At 40.6% G+C, this 20,747-nt stretch overlaps 2 protein-coding genes across 2 annotated transcripts in view; one reads left to right on the top strand and one right to left on the bottom strand.

The window, feature by feature from the left end:
* Positions 1 to 20,747, top strand: part of LOC126053268 (splicing factor 3B subunit 1) — a 647,576-nt gene that overhangs the window by 264,399 nt on the left and 362,430 nt on the right. The window lies entirely within an intron of this gene.
* CCDC150 (coiled-coil domain containing 150) lies at positions 61 to 20,077 on the bottom strand. Its single transcript, XM_049799780.1, is given in 20 exon segments — positions 61 to 400; positions 943 to 1,111; positions 2,113 to 2,199; positions 2,540 to 2,701; positions 2,781 to 2,849; positions 3,426 to 3,608; positions 4,226 to 4,352; positions 5,057 to 5,226; positions 5,823 to 5,916; positions 6,307 to 6,476; positions 6,953 to 7,314; positions 9,593 to 9,677; positions 10,883 to 10,975; positions 11,504 to 11,572; positions 12,958 to 13,065; positions 14,043 to 14,135; positions 15,003 to 15,046; positions 18,140 to 18,256; positions 19,149 to 19,323; positions 19,921 to 20,077. Coding segments are annotated over 18 exon segments (2,280 nt in total). The 5' UTR covers positions 18,225 to 18,256; positions 19,149 to 19,323; positions 19,921 to 20,077; the 3' UTR covers positions 61 to 290.

The raw sequence follows: 20,747 nt of genomic DNA, 5'->3' as shown, positions 1-20,747 counted from the left end.
TTGTAAATACCAACCTCACAATGCAAAGCACCTGAGTCAAAAAAGACAAGGTGAGAGGTATTCGTTAATTCAAATCAGAGTTTATGATTTAAACAAGCATTCCTGTGTCCTCTATATATGGGTACCCCGTGAGCACCTTTAATTTGAAAGACCTTCTTAGTGATACAGACCTATCTAACTATATCAGATCAAGTGAAGTTCCCGATCCTTCCAGCACCTGGGTACTAGCAGGTAGTGTTCTGGCAGCAAGCGAAGCTCTCCCTGGGCTGGGAATCACCGGTCAAGTGAGCTCATTTCCTGCCCAGCTCACGTGGGCCTTCCTGGTGGTGAGCTGGAGGCCTTGGGTCCTTGCCCTGCTGTCCAGGGAGGTGTGAGTGGGAAGCTCTTGTTGCTTTTGCTCCTGGGAAAAGATGCAACGTTTTATGAAGCCGATGACCGACTGGGGAATCTGTCATTACTAAAGAAGAGATTAAAGTTTTAGCAGTTTAATACATACATCTCTAAAAAGCTGATCGCACAGCTATGTAAGAACTATCAATTATGGAGAAGGCTGACGAATCTACACAAACGAGGTAAGCACAGCTCTTGAAAGGGTATCTGTAAAAGGTATGGAGGAGGGGAAGGAGAACCACTGCAACAGGTGAATGCAGAGAAGAAAATATACTAGCTGTTAAGCTTTCAGACAAGTATTTGGTTAATGAGCATCAACAAAACATGAAGTATGTGCAATGGAACTTTTCTAAGTACAGAAACAGTCCCTTGAAGCTATCTTATATCTGTAATAATTCTTTGGTGCTTAAATATGTCCTCTGGAAAAAAGATGAGGAAACAACCTAAATTACAAGAGGGATCTGTTTTCCACCCCTGTGTAAGGAACTAGAAAAGAAAGTTTAGTAAACTGAAATCCTGACTGATAATGAGCTACCAAATACTTGCCCCCACCTATTTTCTTTGCTTCCCTCTTTGTAATGAATGTGCTTGCTTTCTTTGCCTCCTTTTTAGAGCTCTTCTCTTCAGGGTTCTTTGGCTGGTGGTTTTTCACAACTTCGGGCTGCAGGCTGTCAAACTTAGATTTGAACCAACGGTGAGCTTCTTCTAGGCTAGTTGTGATCTAGGCAAGACAGTGTAATTAGAACTGCAGAGAGAACAGTTGATGCATGCTGTTCCAATTTTTGAGCTCTATGCAAGAAGGTGCAGAACAACATACAACTCAGTCTTTCTCCTGTACATAGGGACAGGAGCTCTCCACGATGCCCTTTTCCATTGCTGTGACAAGGATGTATCAGAGAGGTCCTCCCTACAAAGTTGCCCCACTTTTGGAGGGGCAGGGGGGAGGGTAATAAAGTCAACACAGGTCTCCAATACAGCATAAAATGCAGAAGCATTGGGAAGAAGGGGGGGTGGGGGGGAAATGGATGCTGAGTACCACAAACTCCTGCGAAAGATGAGGGAAGACTAACTTTACCTGAAGAATGCCATAGAGATACTTTCTTGCTATTAAGGTCTCTTTCTAATCACAGAACAGTACTTGGACTGGTAAGCAGCATGTTAAGACCTCAGGCTGAGGCACCTCTATTACTTCTTTAATACTCTACAAAACATCTAAACCCCTAGATTTTCACCCCAAACTACTATAGTAATCCATGCAAGCTATAATAATTTGGATATTGTGGTACGGTCATGCAAGCATGAAGTGATGCAAGGACAAATGACTTCTTGGGGTGGGGAGGGGGGGTGGAAAATGTGGGTTTGCATGATGTCACATATAGAGTGACATAAGAGCAGTTCAGGGGGGCAATTTACTTGGTCACAACACTTTTGGTTGGTTGGTTGACAGATATCCCGTGCCTGTTAAAAACAATAGGCTGGGGGGGACAAAAGCTCTTCTTAGAAGCCCCATTAAATTGAAGCAATTCACTGAAAAGATAAACATAATTTTTTTTCTTTTTTTTTTAAAGTATGATAAAGGCCACTTAGTTGAAAAGGCCAAGGAGGCACCTCACTCTTCACCAGAGACCTGTATCTGAGATTTAAAGGGTTACTTGGTGCATATACTGAAATACTATCTTGTTACTTTCAATGAATTATTATTCCAATGCTAACCAGTCTCACCTGTTTTGACTCTATGCTGGCTTCCTTCAGTTTCTGTTCTGTCTCCACTTTATATTTCTTCAGATGTTTGACTGTTTTTTCCAGTTTCTGGGTAGAAAAAGAAGTAACATTAATTTCTATATAATTTTTTCGTGGCACAAACAAAAAATTGCAATACAACAGAAGGACTCTCTAATCTTCACTGTAAATAGCTTACAGTTAAATCATTTAAAAAAACACCCATGCTGTCTCTCTCTAAAGTCAGATATATAGTGAGTGTATGTTAAGTTGTTACTTGGGCTTTCTGGAGCAGACACAGTAAGATTTATAGGAATATCTTTTGACTGAGTTAATAAAGTCTTTCTATCACCTCTTCTACAACCCCATAGATTTTGCACAAAAATGCTTCCATGGGTGTTGCCACTTTTTCATGCTGCTATCACTTTACCTGACATTTGTTTTCCAGCTGTTGCCTTTGTCTTCTCTCTGCTTCCACCTGGGTCTCCAGTTGCTTGTTCTGCACTTGCATTTCATGTTGGTTTTTCAACAACACTTGCATCTTGCTCTGCACACTTTTCAACTCTGACACAAATTTCTTGATGTCCTGTGACTGAAGACAAGACAAGAATGAAATTCCAACAACATTTTAGCAGATCGGTCTCTTCAGGAAACTGGTTGAGAAAGCTCACTTGTTCATAATTCTTCTTCTGATACTTGTCCTTTATTGCTTCCATTTTCCTCAGTTCAGATTCAGTCTCCTGGAAATTGTTGAGAGAAACAAAACTTCAGGAATTTTTCAGGCTCACTGGCTCTTACATGGGAACTATGTCTGCATATTGTGTCCTTATTTCTTGCCCTATGAGACTGAAGTTAAGAGAACCCATGCCCCACCACAGAAAGGGGAACAAGCAGTGGCAAAATTGCAAAGGAGTCTAGATTCTCATTTAGGATCAGATACCAGTTGAACCAAAAGTTCTACAGCTATAAAGGACGGAAAGGGACTAATCACTATACAAGCAATATCTGGCCCAATCAATAATTAAATAGACTGTATTCACAAAATGATAAAGAGGACAAACGCTACTATAAAAATCTAATGGGGAGATGGGACCCTATGGCATCATATTTAATATCGGGGGAGGGATGACAGAAGCAGCCACACAATTACTGTAGCTGCAATCAATCTGTTAATTTCTGTTCAGAATTTGAGTCCAGACTTAGTTTTATTTTCAAGTCTAACTCCGCTGCAAAGGATCAACAGCAGTCCTACTCAGTAGGAGAAAAAAGGAGTTCTCAACTAGGATATCTGTCCTTCTTGAAAAATGTGTGCATACCTTTATCCTTTCTGTCTTAATATTACACATCAGGCATTGTCTGATTCGAGCTCTTTGGCTCTTTAGCTTTTCCTTGTAACTGGACAAAGACTCCTCCAGCTCTATTAATTTCTGCCGCAGCTCCCTGTTAGCACAGGAAACTTCAGCCAATTTGGAGGAGGATTCTTCAAGGGATTTCTTTATCTAGGAGAAAGAGGAAAAAGTGAGCTCACATTAACTCTAAGAATTAGTTCATTCTATACAACAATTAATAAGCAGTACACCCAATTGATTTGCTGCATCTGAAGTGTGAGACAGCACCTGGTGTTTTGACTTTTCTTTAATACCCTTCTAACAAAGGGGGGGGGGGGGGGCGGGGAGTGAATGCTGGGATCTGAGTAATACTAAGGTTATGCTGAGCTTTATGATCCAGCCCCCAAGAAACAAAGCAGACTTTCAAACCAGTATTTTATCCCTGGAGATTGCTATACAACCCCAGATTATCCTTTTGAAGTCACTGGAATGACTGATATCAATGTCTAGATCTTATGTACAATGAGGTATACAGTGTTGGGGGATATAGAGTGGTACCTGAAAAAGTTAAGAGACCACAGGTAATCACTGTGCATGGCCACCAAAATGTCTGTCCACCACATGACAAAATTCTGCTTTTTGGATACAAGTGATGGACAACTCCACAGTGAATGGAAAAGGAGACAAGTATTTGTCATGAGCTGCTCTTGTTCTGTTGGAAAATTGTACAGCAGACCTCTTTCTCTGGAAATCAATCACTGAAATCTTTTAATTCTATCCCTTCTCACCTCAGCAGATTCTTGACAGGCAGCTTTCCTGGAAGCCTCTTGTTCAGTTTGAAACTGCTTCTTCAAAGACTCTAACTGTTCAGCATACATCTTTTCCTCAGTCTTGGCTTTTTCTGTTAACTGTTCCCTTTAAAGAGAAGAAACAAACTCAGTTATTCATGTTTATATTTAATACGCTTTATTTTTTAAACACAAGAATAGGAAAGACAATTCCATTGTAAGTAATTTTGTCTTGGACATACTCTCTGCACCACTACTGTTTAAAGACTGGAATGTGTTTTCTAGTATTTTGTATTCCATTTATTTAGAAGGAGGCTCAAAATAGCTATACAGTGTAAATAGACTTTTTGGAAAGAACACTTTAGGACAACTTACTTTCCTTCACAAAATTAAATGGCTAAGCCTGTTTAGACAATGGATAAGAGGAGATTCAGACTGCACCTGCACTTAGGTTTGAGGTTTTACTTACTAGCATCCGGTTTTGGGTGAGGAATTTAAACACCTATCCTATGCTCTTCTTGCTGTAGCTACTGCAGGCCACTTCCAAGTCTAAGTGACATCTGCTATCCTCATGGAAAAGCTGTTTGTAGAAGTGCCATAATGACCCCTGGCTAAGCAGTTCCTCAGTACAGCAGAGTACGTCCAAGAGTCATTATGGGAATGAGTGAAAGAACCCATTTCTATAGCTCTGTATTAATCCATCTTCAGCAAGCTGCTGGCTCAGCATACAGTCAATGCTGATACCGATGGATGAGTAAAGCCATAAAGCACTGATGTTAGTACAAAGTAATGTTTCTCCTCAAGTGTGTAGTATCATGGATCTGATCTTACCTGCACACTGTCAGCTGTTGGTGCTCAGTTTCTTTACTTTTCAGTTCATATTGAGTTTGGACCAGTTTGCTCTGCAGGGTATTATTGACCTGCAGAACTTCTTCCAAATGAAGAACAGGTTTCTTGTTGTCTGTTCTAGCACTTTCTAGTGTCTTACAAAGTGGTTCCACCTGTGCAGTAACAACAAATCAGATTTACACTTACCCAAATGAAAAAGCTTAGAAGGGAGTATTTTTTTCCTTCCCAGTCAGTATCAACTTACAGGAGGTAAGATCACCAACTGTCTGATTACAAACCTCCTAAGCACAGGCATCTGGATGGGAATCCTTACAATGCCAATCCAATGACTGGCTTAATCGGAAGGATCAGAACAATTTCTCACATAGCCATGACTTTATGGGGGGGGGGGGGGGGGGGAAGTTCTTTGCCAATAGTGAGTATGTTTGGGTTGTGAGGTAATCTTTCTGCCACTAAGTATTATGAGGAGAGATGACAGCAGTTCCTTGGACTCTTCCTCTCTGATCTAATAAGAAAAAAAGAAAGGCTGTATAACTTCTGAAATCTCTGTTCATACTATGTATCCAGCTGCAGACTGTAAAACCTTCACCTGTGCCCAGGAATTTTTCTTTAGGGAGGAGATGCTTGCCTCCTTCAACACTTAGGTGATGATTTGTTGCACCATATTGCATTCAGAAAAAGAAAACATGCTTGGTTCAACACCAAAAATGTAGTGGTGGCTGTTACTACAGAAAAATGCAGTCTCTACCTGGCTGCTGTGCTGCCTTCCCACGGCAACCAGTTTGGCTCGGCAATGTTCCAATTCTGTTTCTAGCCTCTGTATTTTCTGTTGAGCCTGGCTCCTGAAAATGGAAATCGGATTAAAAAAATCATGCATTAAGTCAATTTGTGCACATCTCTTCTGAAGTGTTGACCATCTCTGCTTAGTTCTCTACCTTAGCCATACTAAGTTTTGCTTGTCACTGAATTTAAACTTAAATTGGTTTTTACCTACTTTCCACAAGATGCACAAGGCCTGCCAAGCTTGCAGAGTTAGCTACAAGCACTAGGTGTACTTGGTTCACTAGTACTAAGTATGTTTCAGTGTTGCAGGAAAGGATTTTGGAAACTTTTCAAACAAACTTGTCCTATAGCTTATTAGCCAGAACCATGGAGAAGATGCCACTCTTCAACTGTTATCTGTCTTCACCACACTGCTGATAGACCACAGAAACAGTATCAGTTTCACTTACTTGTCTTTTCTGAGGTTGCTGATTTCAGTGTCCTTGTGTCCCAGCTCAGTTTGTACCACAGCCAGAGCTGCTTGCATCTTGTTATGAGAAGCTAACACATGCTCCAGCATGGCTATTGCCTTGCTGTTATCATCCTTTCCTGCATCCAGCTGGTGCTGCAGGTCTGCCATCTGCAGTACAAGAAATCATTAGGAAAAAGAGCAGGAAAATCAGTCATCTATTAGAGTGTTATTAAAGGATTCTTCTATAAGTAACCTGCGCACTTAAGTATGCAATGGTTCTGAACATGGAAATAGCTTCCTCTAATTACATAATCTTTGTTCTACCCCTGGTTTAAGCCCGAGCCGACTGTGTGGTGGTATTCTTGGGGGGTTTTGTGGGTGTTTTAATTGATAGTTCCAATGTTTCTGAACTCCTGGCACCCAGGCTTCAGGGATGTGCCACAGATGCATGAAGCTGGGTTTTTAGTCAAAACCAGTTGTTGATTCTAATGTTGCTTAGTCTAAGTTTTAATCTGCATCTCTTTCATGCAAAAAACACTCAACGGTTTTTGTCCCTGTTAATTTTCAGCCATTTCTTCATTGTTGTCAATTAGTCAACTGAAATTAACCATCATTCTAACTTGCATTTCATGGTCATCACTCACCACATTGAGGTCTCCTTCATTAATCCCAGTAGGCCACTCAGCTTTCAATGATCTTGGAGTGAGAATGTCTATTATATTCTCCAATTTTTCTCCCATGTTCTTTATGGCATTTAACAGAATCTTCTGACTGACCCTAGGACAATCTCCACATTCAGACACAGAGTTTCTTGAATGTTCAACTTGTTCAAAATGAACTCGGTGTAGAGCAGAGCGGTGAGCAGAGGCACGTACATCAGATTTCACAGTTCCTTCTCCTGAGCCTGCAGCTGACCTAGCATTACGATCAGGAGACTTCTGTTGCCAAGACCTTGCTGGGGATTTTCTTCTTTTTGTTGCCATTCCTACCACAAAACCAGGCAGCCCTTGGAGGTAGTGAAGATGTGAGTACTAAAACCAGAAATTGAAAAAATACTCTCCAAAAATATCTCTTCAATGGAGCAGAAGTAGATGCCACATCTTATTCCTAAGTCTGCAGTACTTCAGGAAGATATTTAAGCTCTCTTCTGTGATACATTCCACAGCACGTTATCCAAAGTCATATGACTTCCCCCTGTATCTCGGCAGCAGCGAGACACAGTGCTGACTGGAACATTAGAAGTCTATGATGTCAGCTGTTGTCACAGCTTTGCAGGGCCAGTGCAGTCCCTGGTTCTGACCACCTCTCTGGTCTGCTGCTACTATGAGACCTTTCTACAGCTAGTTCTCTATACTCACAAACCAATGGAACTGAGTGTTTCAACTTTCCCAAAATCTAAAAGCATTCAGGTCATGGATTCCAATCATCAACATAATATCCAATTGCCTTTGAAAACCTGATGAACAATCCTCTATGATGGAGAATAAAGTACAAGAGAAACTTTGATTCATTTTGCTTTCTGGAAACAGAAGGCAAAAATAGGACCTCCTGTTTTCCAGGGAAGTCTCCTAAACATGGTTACATCTTCTGTATAATTTCTAGATAGATGGAGATTATGGTTAGGATTAACAGTTTGTCACTTCTCCCTCTTTAGTTTTCCAACTCAAAATGATTACAAGATTGCTTTGGCATCCAAGAAGCAAGGGAAGTCTGTAAAGAGCATTCACTGTTAGGAGTTCATTCTTGCTTGTGAACATAAGTCTCAATACAGTTACTTGAACTTACAGTTTAGAACATCAAACTCATGACAGCAGAGTTCATTTCACAGTCTTATACCTACGAGCTTGGCTTCACTGCCCAGGATAAAACACCTCTTTTCTGTACTTCTCTCTAAGACCGAGTGAACAGACTGAAGCAAAATAACTGCCTGCCTCCCAGCAATATAGCTAGACAAGCATTATCTGCAGCTATTTGTTCTCTTACTGCGAAATAATAATAAATCCTGAGGACCATCTTTATAATCCTGTAAACTGTGTGTTTTCTAGCCTGAATACATGCAATCAATTTGCATGAAAAACAGCTCTGTTAAGCTGAGCTTCTATAGTTCCCATGTTTGTTTTGATGAAATCGGGTTCTGTTCCCAGCTGCAGACTAGAATGCTACAGTTAACATTAAACATATACTCTGTTCTTTAGGAAAAAGTGGGTTGAATCGGATTTCTAATGGCTCTCTAAGCATTAGCTAGGCTGATCCTAATTCTGAGGGTTAACAAGTTCTCAAAGTTCAGTTTCAGCAGGGTATATGTGGTCTCTATGCAATGCACTTGCAAAGCTCACTATTATCTAAATGTGCATCTACAGGTCTTCCTCCAGCTTCTGCACCTCAATCTTAAGAAAACAGATGTGGCAAAATAGCTCAGCTTTCTTTTAGTGCAGAAATGGAAAAGCATTCTCTTATCTGGAACACAGAAGCAGAGTGATGTGACAATGTCTCTCTGCCCAGAACAAATGTTTTCTTTTCCCTGAGTCCCATAGCAGGAGAAGCAGCAAGTGAATAGCTTTTAACTTACACTTCAATAGAAATAACTCCAGATTAGAATTCACCTTGTTTTAATCCAAGTATAATGTCTTGCTCACTTCCTTCTGTCACCACTATCGGACCTCGGACTATTGCATAAAATGTAGCTTTCTTACTCTCTAATAATCACTACACATTCTGTGCTGTTTTCAAAAGAAACTCGGGAATCTTTGCACCACTGTCCCAAATCCTATGGCATAGGTCCCATTGAAGCAAAAGCTTTACTTTCAGCACCTCATTTACTGTCTAGCTAACTTCTGCTTAAGAAAGCTTACATATGCTGTTTATTTTTGCTTAGCACCATAGTTTGCCTCCCTACTTATTAATTTGCATTTTCTATAAAGTTTTCCATGTTTCTAATCTTTCAACCAATTTTCTACCCATATATTATGTTTTAATGCCCCCTGGTGGTTCTTAGCCATTCTACTATTTTCACACATTAAGCAACTTACCACAAATCCTAGAGAAGCCACATCAATAGCATCTCGTGACCCAAAGGCAGTATGGGCAGGATTGAAGATGATTTTGATACTGAACTCTTTTAATATACATGCTTGACATTACACAAATAAATTAAGTAGAGAAGATAAATAAGCACTTCCCTCCAAATTAAGTACTGAAGAGCTAAGGTTAAACAACCTTATCTTAGATGAACATAAAAAAATGAGTTTTCCTTTTGAGCGGACAGATAGGATGCTGAGAGGTACCTGAAGTTTTCCTTTTGTCACAGGTCAGTTTATTCTTGCTGTCAGTCAGCTCTGCCAGCACCTGTTGCACCTGCTGCTGGGTATACTGAGGAAAAAAGAGCAGACGTTACCATTTTGTAGGAAAAACAATGTAAAAAGCAATAAAAAGGGTGCTCAGCATCCTGTTTCTCCCTTAGTATTTTAAGTTCCCCCATTTTTCCAGTATAAATTTTCAATTAGGTGAAACACTAAAACAGATTTAAAAAAAAAAAAAAATACAAAAAAATCCAAGTGGCATAAATTCCTCCAAGACAGCTTAATCACTAGGAAGAGCTGTTCAAATTGGTACAACCTTCCAGATGGCCACGAGAAGGCTACTGTCCTAGAAGCGCAACAAATGGAGAGATGAAAGAAACCTTTGACAACAGGGAACAGAGAAGCAAAAATAACTAGAATGAGAAGGCATGGACAGAATTAAAATAACTTAGAAAGACAGTGAAGAATAAAAAAATTTAAAAGTCAGGCAACTTTTTAAGGTTCTGAGTGCTCTATTGATTCATATTCTTTAACAGATGACTGCAAAAGGAGTTCTGTGTTAAACGGAAAAGTTATACATATGTTACAGATGAACTACTGTAGAAAAGTAACTTTGATTATCAAATAACAAACATTCAAAAGGCATTTCAGTTAATTCTTCTTTAGCATCGTGATGTTAGGACCTTATCAGCAGCTACGAGTTTCTTAGGATCTCCAACATATACAACTGGTCATTATATCCAGCACTGTATAAAAAAAAAAAAAAAAAACAAAAAACGTAAAAGCACTGGTAGCACCGTATTACTAAGCTTTTACTCAACTTTTCTGGAACTGGTCAAGTATCCTGATCCAGGTGACTGAGAGTAGTGAAAAATAATGGAGTGGGAACAAGTCAAAAATGAGAATGAGGTTCCCCAGTGCAAATTTGTCCACAAAGGGCATAAAACTGTTGTTAATAAACTCCCGATGTACAAAAGCTGAATATACATGTGCAGATATACAAGCTGTACACCTGTACTAGAAAAATGGGATGGAGTCAGGATATTAATGACATACCTAAATGTCCAATACCTGAAGCTCTATATAGTCCTCTTGGCTCATCCCACACAGACATCTAGAAAGATGGAGTAACATTTGAGCTATCTTATCCTTTTAATTTTTTTCCCCTTTTTGATTCCTTAACTTGATCAGCCAATTTCCATAAAATACAGATTACTTCAAAGAACACCTTGATTCCTGCTAGTTACTTATCAGTCTACATCATTAGTGGCTTACCTGCTCACGTACTAGTGCAGCCAAGTGATCCAATAGCCTCTTGCTCTCTTCCTCTAGTGTTTGCAAAGTGAATTTCATTGAAACTGCTTCTGGCTATGAACAGGAAAATCCAACTCTAATTGTACTGCTTCAAAATTTCCAGAGTCACAATACATGAATATCACAAAACCTCAGCACTACATATGGATTAGGTACAGTCTCTCCTGTTTCAGACAGCTCTTCCAGAACAGTGAAAGTCATGCTGACTTCAGTCACAACACTAAGGAATTTCTCATTTATACCACAAACACTACCTTTCCTGTTCCAGGCTGTGCATATGCAAGGAAGCTACATAGGTAAAACAGCTAGGAGAAGCTAAAAATTATTTATCATTTGCCATAGGAGCATACAGACTTATTAATACAAATAGGACCTTGTGTAGGTAGCAGTAGGGTTGCTGCTCCAAAGGACACATCCATATAGACAAGAAAAATATCAAACAGCAAAGTGAACAGTACGGCTATGGTAAATATCACATTATTTAGAAATAATTTAGTTAAGAAAGAGTAAGAAAAACAAAAGGAAAACTTAAGAGAAAGGCAACACTAAATTTAAAGAACAGCTATATACATTGCAAGATACCTCATTCTCTGTTTTTTCTATTTCCAGTTTGTTCCTTTCCTGTATAGTTTCATTTGCTGTTGTCCTTATCTGTCAAAAGAAATGTGAAATCATTGTCACCTGAAAACATCCAGATTCATAGAAATACTTACACATCTTCAGAACAGTTGATCTGAAGGTTGCAAGTGAACTCCAAAGTTCAGAAATAATATCTGTAGAGCTGCCTTTCCACACTTTCTCTCCCTTTCCACACTTCAGAGAGGAGACATGACAAGTCAAAATATAAGCATAGTAGTAAAGGGGAGAGTGCGTCACACTTGCCACTGCAATAGCAAAAAAACATTCTGAAAGCAGAACTGGTATGTAAATAAGAACTCTAGCAACATGGGTCCGAAAGCAGCCTTCAAGAATATAGCTTTAACACAGTAAGTTTTCTGTAACTCCTGTTCAAGATCTTTCTTTTCTGCCAGCAGAGATGCCTTCTCTTGCAAAGCCATCTCAAGTTCACCTCGCAGTCTAGCAACAGCATATTCCTAAAGCTGTCTCTGTGTAGTTGCTGCCTCCCCAGCGAGGCTTGCTTTCTGCCTGTATTTGCCATGCTCTGTATGCAAGGCACCCCTAAAGAAAGACAAAATAGCCAAGCTGGAGTTCTAGCACAACAGAAGGACAGAAAATGGCCTCCATATTAAGTATCAAACTGGCCCTTCTGTGTTAATAGGCAACAAGTGCTAGAAAAGCAGAAATCAAGGTGGTGAGAATGCAACAGAAGAAAGGGAGACAGAGGCTGCAGATGAGAAAACTCTTCACAGCTCTCTTTGAAGCTGAGCCCTCTCATGCTGCACGCTCTGCAGCTCTCTAAAAATGTTGGCATGGGCAGTATTCAGAAGTGAGTCTTGCTCTTGCAGCTTATGAGTCTTGTCTTGTTCTGCCTAAAGGGGAAGAATTACCCAGGCAATAACACTAACATCAGAACGATGAGGGCCAAGTAATTAATTTACAAAGCTGCTAATTTGTCATTGAGGTCCTGCATGATCCCTGTAGTTCTGCATATTGTGGTGTGCTGCTTCTTCAATAGGGTGTCAAAGCTGAGTTCACCTTACCTAGCTTTTATATACATATTTAATTTCAGATCCTTATTGCTTCCACTCAGCTTCTGCATTTACAGTACTTACAATGTCCATTAATTCCTACATTCCTCTTTCTCAGTGGTTGTTACAGATGTTTCTATAAATAGTATTATCATAGTTACACTCTCTACCCACAACATATGACTTTTTTTTCTGTACTCAAATCTTTGGCAAAGAAGGACACTAACACTTTTTTATCTTTATAGAAATTCATCTTTATAGAAATTCCATTGCTATATGTAAAGTATTTTATTGTATTCCCACAGATTATCAGCATTAGGAATTAGTCTGTTGTCTGATGTCCGAGCTGTAGATAACTTTCTTGGACTGTAATAGTAGACTACATACCTTAGGCATGGTCTCATGATCTGAAATGAGTTTAGCATTCTCCATGGCAACACCTTGGAGCATGATGCTGAGCTCTGAGCATTGCTGGCTTAAGTGGTCATTTAGCACCTGGTTAGATAGAAGGAGGAGGATGACAAGCGTTTTCAGGGGTTTGGCTTTTTTTTTTTTTTTCATGCATAGTAGGCTGTCAGAAACTTTTAGAAAATCTCTTGCAGATGTGGAAAAATCTATTTTAGGTAGAAGGTGGTCAAAAAAATTTGTTCACGTAGTCCCAATTTATGATGGACATACTCCAAGGTGTTAAAACTTTACAGTAATGGGAAAAAAGAGAATATAATTTACAAATCAAGTAGTTACAAATCAAGCACTTATTAGTTTTGAAGTCCAGAAAAAAGTAATGTTTCTAAGGCAAAGAAGGCAAAAACTGAAAATGGACCCCTATTCATTTCACAGTTGAATTATTGTAGATAACCAAAGAAAATTGGAACTTTCTATGAAACACATATCCAAATCCCATTACCAGTGAACACCACCCAATAAACAAGTAGCTGTTGGGGAGAGGGGAAAAAATAGAAAAATGTTTTCAAAAATATGTTCTAAAAAGAGGGAAAGTAGACTAAATAAAATTTTTTTAGATTGTACTGAGGTCAACCTTTTGTCCCAAAAGGCAGAGGAAATTTTAGCTAAGCAGGTACTCCATATTTGACTCATTAATAGAAACGTGTTCATGTAGAATCTAAAGGTGCACAGGAATATAAATATACTTCAAGGGTAGATAGAAAAGGGAGCAGCAGTCGTTCTGCACATCCTGGCCCCTTAAGAAGGCACTTTGAAAAAAAGTTGATTCAAAACAAGAAGAAAAATTTCCAGTTTAAGGCTGGGAAATCTGGAACTGTTAGCTAGGCTAGTGATTGAATTTCTTCACTGGAAGTTGCTCATTAGCCCACATTACTTGAGGGCACTAAACTTTGTCTCCTGACCTGCATTTGAGGCTTCCCAGTAAATCTTTAATCATTTCTCACTGTAATCACTTGTTTCATTATAGTTTATTTCCATTTTAAAACAGGAGTATCTATTCTCATTACCTGTACTTTCTCCGCTGTTTCTCACATGGCAGTCATTTTAGGCTGAAGTTGCAGGTTCTCTTTGCATTGTTTGCTAAAGGACAGCTGTACATTCTAAGGGGCAATAAAACAGAATGTCCACGGAGAAAAAAATCTAAATGTCATTTAGCCAGGCACTTCATAAATATCAAGTCCTTGTTTCATACTTACCCATTTCCTTTAAGAAGTTGTCACATGGCTATGTGCTCTTGCAAGCAACAGACATTGCTCCTATAGTACAAGCCTCTTTCTGAAATATACCTTGAACTAAACAAAGTGCTACCTCCTCTAACTTAGCTTTGAAAGTTGAGGGTGACTTCATATCCTTCTGAGCTCAAACTTATTAGTCTCCACTATAAATAACCTCAATACTTCTCAACTAAAAAGATCTCCCTGCCAGGAGTGGTACAATTCATAGTTGAAGGAATCTGTTGCCAGCACTGTGAGACTCCATGTCTAAGCTGAACTTTTACCTCATCTTCACTGAAACTTACTCTTCCAGGGAAGACTTCAGACAACACACAGTCCCTACATAGGCAGTAAACATACCTCTTTGCCCATTTAGTACCCAGTTGACCAAGGTTCTAATTTTTCTGTAGTATTCATCACCAATCCATCTATTTGTCTCCCTTGTATGCAATACCTGTGCTGCCACAGCTGTGTTTCATGGTCAGTTCTAGTTTTCCAAGGTAGGCATTCATACCGCTGTTTTGATATTTCAGTAGAATACAGAAGTTAATCTTTCAAAAAATAACTAGGGCAACCCCAAACTAGTAAAATAATAAAATAAGACATTCAGTGGTTACTAGCCTTGGTCACATTTGGCATTTGTCCACATAAAAATTCTGCCTCTGAAGTGTGGTACATTTGCTAGGCTCCATATAGGCTGTTCTGATTTTTTTATTTAGTTATTTTCCTCACCCATACTTGTTTACAACTTACTTTTGCTTCTTCACCAAGCTGGGAAGTGATACAGTTCCTAGAGTCTAAAAATAGAAAAGAATGTCAGGACATGCTTTATCATCTGTTTGGTAATTTTGCAAGGTGACATTTTGATTTAATGTTTGAGTTTAGCTAAGTTACTAAATATGCCACAAACAGGTAAGACTTCTACAAATGTTTTGTCCTTCAATCCTTTTCTTGATAGCTTCAATATTTCAGCAAAATTACTTTTTTAAAATTGATTCCATAAATTGTAATTTATTTAATTTTAAAATTAAGCATGTCATCATGCCAATCTCCTACACATACCACCTCCATGATTGCTTGAGCAAATCAAATAACCCTAAGTCTCTTATTCAGCTGTCTAGTGTGTAAGCAACTGATTTGTCCTGGCTATAACCCACAGCCCACGTGCAACTTTACAAGTTTTTGCACATTGACAAAGAGCAAGTTAGATCCCTGCTTAAACCACCCAGTTCTAAAAGCAGAAGCATTTTTTTTTGGAATTTAAATCAACCTGCCTATAAGAGCTAGCCTCTTACTCTGCTAGGCTGTTTAACATACTGGGAAAAAAAAGGTAGACAACAAGAGACATTCAGCATGAGCAGGGCAGGGAGGGAAATCTAGCCAAAATATTGTGACATTCAAGGTATCATCAAAGGATCACTCAAAAGTTCTTTCAATTAACAAAGGGAAAAAGCCTCGACCAGCAGGACTATTTGGTACAGAAGTAAAGAAAATTTATGTCTCATCTGTCATTTGCATATGGATTTGTTCTGAAGGAAAGAATTCTGCCATCCTTCTCCCCCATTCAGCCAACTCTGTCACAACATGACAAGTTTCTCTCCTCTTGCCATGCCTTATGCAGAAACACCAGCTGCCTTTTGTGAGCTACAGGTTAATTATCGCATGTGTGATTCACAGAATAACAAAAGAAACATATGGGAAACAGGAACACTTCTGTAAAAGGAGTAGCTAGAAATCTGAAATAGGTCCTGATGGAAGGATCACAAGAACAATAATTATGCTAGTATTTAGGCACAGTTACTGTGAGTTATTAATTTTGACAGTATGGAGCTTCCCTTTATCCTGGAGCATATTAAATGCCACTTAGTTCCCTTATAAGCAGCTACTTTTACATCAATAGACTCGGAATCTAAATGAGATCAACTAGAGGCTTATCCAAGATGCTTGTCCTTATACTGATGTTTAATAGAGCACATTTTTTTAATCAGCTGCAAAAAGACTCAATAGCAATGGGCATTCTACTTGCACATCAGTTCAGGAATCATGCGTAAATGGTCACTTGCTAGATGAAGTCTCCTCTGAAAAGAATTTACACTGATGGAATCTTTTTGTATTATTGTTGTGTACTCATTACCCTGATTACCTCTGTTGCCAGTTTCCTCTAGGTAAGAAGAGGCTTTAGAAACATCACATGCAAACTAAAGGCCTTTAATATTTCATCACCTCTTAAGCTGCCCTCCATTCTTGTTGACTGATACACCTGCCACAGGTGTGGAGGACCTCAGTGCTTGTTTCCTCTTACTGTGGAAGCAGGGAGACAAGGGCTAAAAAGGTATGACAACAACCCACTGTCACGCCCAGTTCAGCTTTCAGTTGTGTGCACTGTCGCTCTAGTTGGGCATTTCTTTCCTCCTCCTCCTCTTGCAGCCTCACTTGGGCTAGCTGAACATCTTTGCACAACTCTTGGCAGTCCTGCTGTAATATCTGTACCTGAAATTACATCACTGATTACTCTTTAAGATGCAGAATTCAGTGAGGCAAACCTAAGCAAATTTCAGAGCCTGAAAAATTGATCTAACTGGAAAAGATACAGCCTTATCAGGTTCTCCTCTCTTTCTGCTTGTCCCAATCTTATGTAGAAGACCTCTATGGCAAGCAACTCAATTTCTATATGTAACACAGTGTTTGTGTGCTTATCATCATCTTTACATGACAGGCAGAATCTAACAAGTTCGCACAATGAAAGGTTACAGAAAAGATCAAGCTATAAAAGATGAAGGTGAATGGAACGGTCAAGGCACCTAGCCTGTCTCATGCTGGTTTTGAGGAATTTTTTTTTTAATGCAATATACCACAGGGTCAACTATGCCCATCAGAAAGTGATAAGATGAATTAAACCAAGCCTTTGCTTCTCACATAATATATAATTCATATAGTTCAATAATGTATCCATCATTTTTTCTGCTTCTGCTGTAGAAGAACACAAAGATGATAAAAGGCACATGGGAAAAAAATCTAGTAATTTCCAAAAGAATATGTTTCAGGAATGAAGAGAACTTTATGAACATCCAAAAACTTAAAAAAAACTCCACCCTTAGTTATTCAAGTTTTGATACTTCACCATTTGCTTTCTTTTATCCTTAGTAAACTGTTGCTATGAATTCGGAATTGTTAGAGTGACTGCATGTGGCTCATGTGTGTATACGCATGCAGAAAGGGGGATTGGTTTTGCTTATTTGAATTGTGTGTAAGCCAGTTCATTTCTACCATGAACTATGGCTCCCTCCCCACACTCCAGAATAGCTAGATAATACAAATACAGCTGAGAACAAAAATCTGGTTTTGTCATCATGGCAATTAATGGAGAAAACATTCTTACTCCAGAAGGTTTACAATCTCAACAGAATATTTTTCAGAAATTGCATTTTCTATCTATTTATCAGTACCTCAATTATAAAGAGGGTTGTTTAGCCTGGTGAAGAAGAGGTTAAGGCAGGATCCAGTTGTGGCCCACAAAACTGAGAGGTAGTTACAAAGATTATGAAGTCAAACTCTTGTCAATTGCACTGAATGATTTAAGAAGGGGTAATGGTCCCGGATTTAAGCTTGGAACGTTCAGTTTGGATGCTAGGAACAAAATCCTAACTGGAACATTACTGCACCACTATAAAAAGTACCTAAAGCACCCATGGAATTACAGTCCTGGAACTCTGCTTCACAAATCCACCACTGCCCCAATCCAGTGTTTATGATACTCCTACTTTGAGCAGGAAGTTTGACTACATGATCTTATCTGATCAATGTTTGTACAAAATGTAGTTATAAAGTGTCTCATCTCCCAGATGAGAAAACGAAAAGAGATACAAAAGAAGACTGAAAGTTTCTTAGACCTGCTTCCATTCTATTTCTACTGTTGTTTCCATGTCCTGTACATGGCACATTACAGCTGCTTGGGACTCCTCCAAAGAATCCCATGGGCTGACCTCCTGGGACAGCTGTTCTGTTAGCTAGAAAAAAATAAACACTTTCTGACCCAGGTCTAATTAAGTAGATTGAAAAAAAATACTTTGGGATTATATATGAAAGATGTTCTGTGCAGGTATTTAGTTATGAGCACGGCTGGCAGGTTCCTCTGGGTGTGCACATTCCAAAATTGCATCCAGAATATTATTTAAGGATCTTCTTCAAATCTTTAAGTAGAACTTGGCAAATTCAGCCTCCTACTAAGCTGCTTGCTCTTGTACTTACCTCCTGAAGCCTACAGTTAATTTTCTGTTCTGTGTTCCTCAGTTCCTCTGCTGCAATCACTACATCCATCTAAAGAAGATGAAAGGAACAGATATTTTTATCCTTTCATGTTCATAACTGTTGCAAAAGCAGTACATATTATAAAATGCAACTTCCATGCTAACACCTAGAATTTGATTTCTATCTCCAGTCTGGTGTTCTCTGTCCTGAAGCACTGAACATAAGAGTGCAAGAACTAAGAAACAAAGCATTCTTTACTACAATTAATGAGATTGAGTGACATAGTCCACTGAAGTTCTCTTCAGGGGAGATACTAGTAGAAGTTTAAGACTGAAATACCAGAGAAACGTATGTTCCTGGAAAAACAGGTAAAGCTGTTGAGCACTCTATGCATGAAAGCCAGGACAATCCTAAGTCACGAAGATGAGAAAATTACAAATCTAAAACATTTTTATTCTTGATTTCCTACATAACTTTTTTTTAATTGATGGAAGCACAGATTCTCATTATCAAAAGTGTTTGCTCTTACTGCCAACAATATATCATAAACTCCTTTTTCCAGCTGAGTATACTTTCTGTTTAACTATGTCAGAGATGAATGTACTTAAAACCAAGACCATTTATACTTGAAACTATAATAACCTTTTGTACCTTGGATGCAGTTGTAATCTCCAGAGCAGTACTCGGCCTCTGAACTTCTTATGCCTCTTCTTCACCTTCTTCATATCACTTCGGGGTTGGTGCAACTTCATTGCTTCTTGCTGTACAATCTTCATTTCTTGCAAATGCTCCTCATGGATTGTATTCAGGCACTGCTCCAACTGGGCTGCCAAAAGAAAAGGCAAAAAATTTTCATTGACAGAAAAAGCATATGGAGGGACAAGGAAGAACAAAGTGGTAAAAAGCTTTTTTACTATCTGCATGCTTTGGATTCAGTTCCTTTTCTGTCTGCAGGCGGAAGATGTTCAAATTCAGTGCCTGTACAACACTCCCTAACTGACACATTTGATTCACCAGTGTTTCACAGTTTTTCCACAGTGTATTTTCTCCCACAAATGCTACCCTGGCCTGCACAGGACTAATGGCCGGGTGACTAGAATGTGTTTCTGAAGTCTTTCAGGGGAAATAATTGAGGCTGAAAAGGAGAAAAGACTGACCTACTCTATGTGTGCATACCTACCTGACATTGCACTTATGCATTACAGACGCAATTAGATTAGAAACCATGTTTCATAGAGCTGGAAGGTTTCCTGTGACCCCAGGTTGCTGTAGCCCATTCTCGTTGACTCTGCCCGTACCAGCTCTCTCGTGGGGAGAAGCGCAGAGCGTGGCAAACGGGTGCAAAGAGGAACAAGAGCAGCAAAAATCAAGAAACGCGTGAGCTCTGCAAGAAGGAAAAAACTTACCCCTGCTTTCTCCCTACCTCTGCCCATCGATGCCGAGAGCCTCCGGGTCTCGCACCAGTGCGCTGGTTTGCTCTTCCACCACCCTCATCCTCAGCTGGAGCCCCGGGCCTTGAGGAACTCGCTCAACGGCCTCGGCCTCCCAGCGGCCCGGCGAGCCCCCGAGCCCGCCCACCGTCACAGCACTCCCTCCACTTCGAGCGCCCCCGCTCCCCGCGCGGCCGAGCCCGCATGCGCGCCGGGGTCCGCGGCCGTGCAGAACCTGGGAGAAGGCACGCTGGAGGCGCGTGCGCAACAGGCGGGCCCGCAGGGCACGCTGGGAGCTGTAGTCCGCCCTTTCTGCGGGGCGGCGCTGGGAGCGAAGTGCCTGAGGTGGCGGTGCGCGCGGCGGGCGGGCGCCCCGCGGCCCGGCCTCACCCTCCGGTGTCAGGGTGCGCCTGAGCCGCCGCCGCTGCTGCTCAGCGGGGTCCTGGATTTGCCCGGGAGATTCCGCTTCTCTTCACTTCCTTTCCTCCGCGCAACTCATACCCTACCTCGCACCTCCGCGACGTCGGCAGCCGCCGGCGCGCCGGTACCCGATCGCGCACGGACCGGCCGCCGGGCCCTCACCTGCCCCGCCGCTCTCCTGCCCTCGCCCCTTCACGCCGCGGCCAGAGGCGGCAGGGGTGCTGCCCCCGGGCAGCGGGGTGCCGGGTCTTGCCCTTCCCCCCGCCCCCGGCCGGGCCCTGAGGAGAGAAGCCGCGGCGGAACGCGCCCCGGCCTCAGGCGCCGCGCAGCCGGGCGCCCTCCTCTCACGGAGGGGCAGGGACTTGAGTTTTGCGCGGCGGCTGTAACGTAAATGTCTGTG

The sequence above is a fragment of the Accipiter gentilis genome, chromosome 1 (assembly GCF_929443795.1).
Source record: "Accipiter gentilis chromosome 1, bAccGen1.1, whole genome shotgun sequence".
NCBI classification, from domain to species: Eukaryota; Metazoa; Chordata; class Aves; order Accipitriformes; family Accipitridae; genus Astur; species Astur gentilis.
Note: the sequence above shows the minus strand (reverse complement) of the source record. Positions and strands in the feature narration are given on the sequence as shown.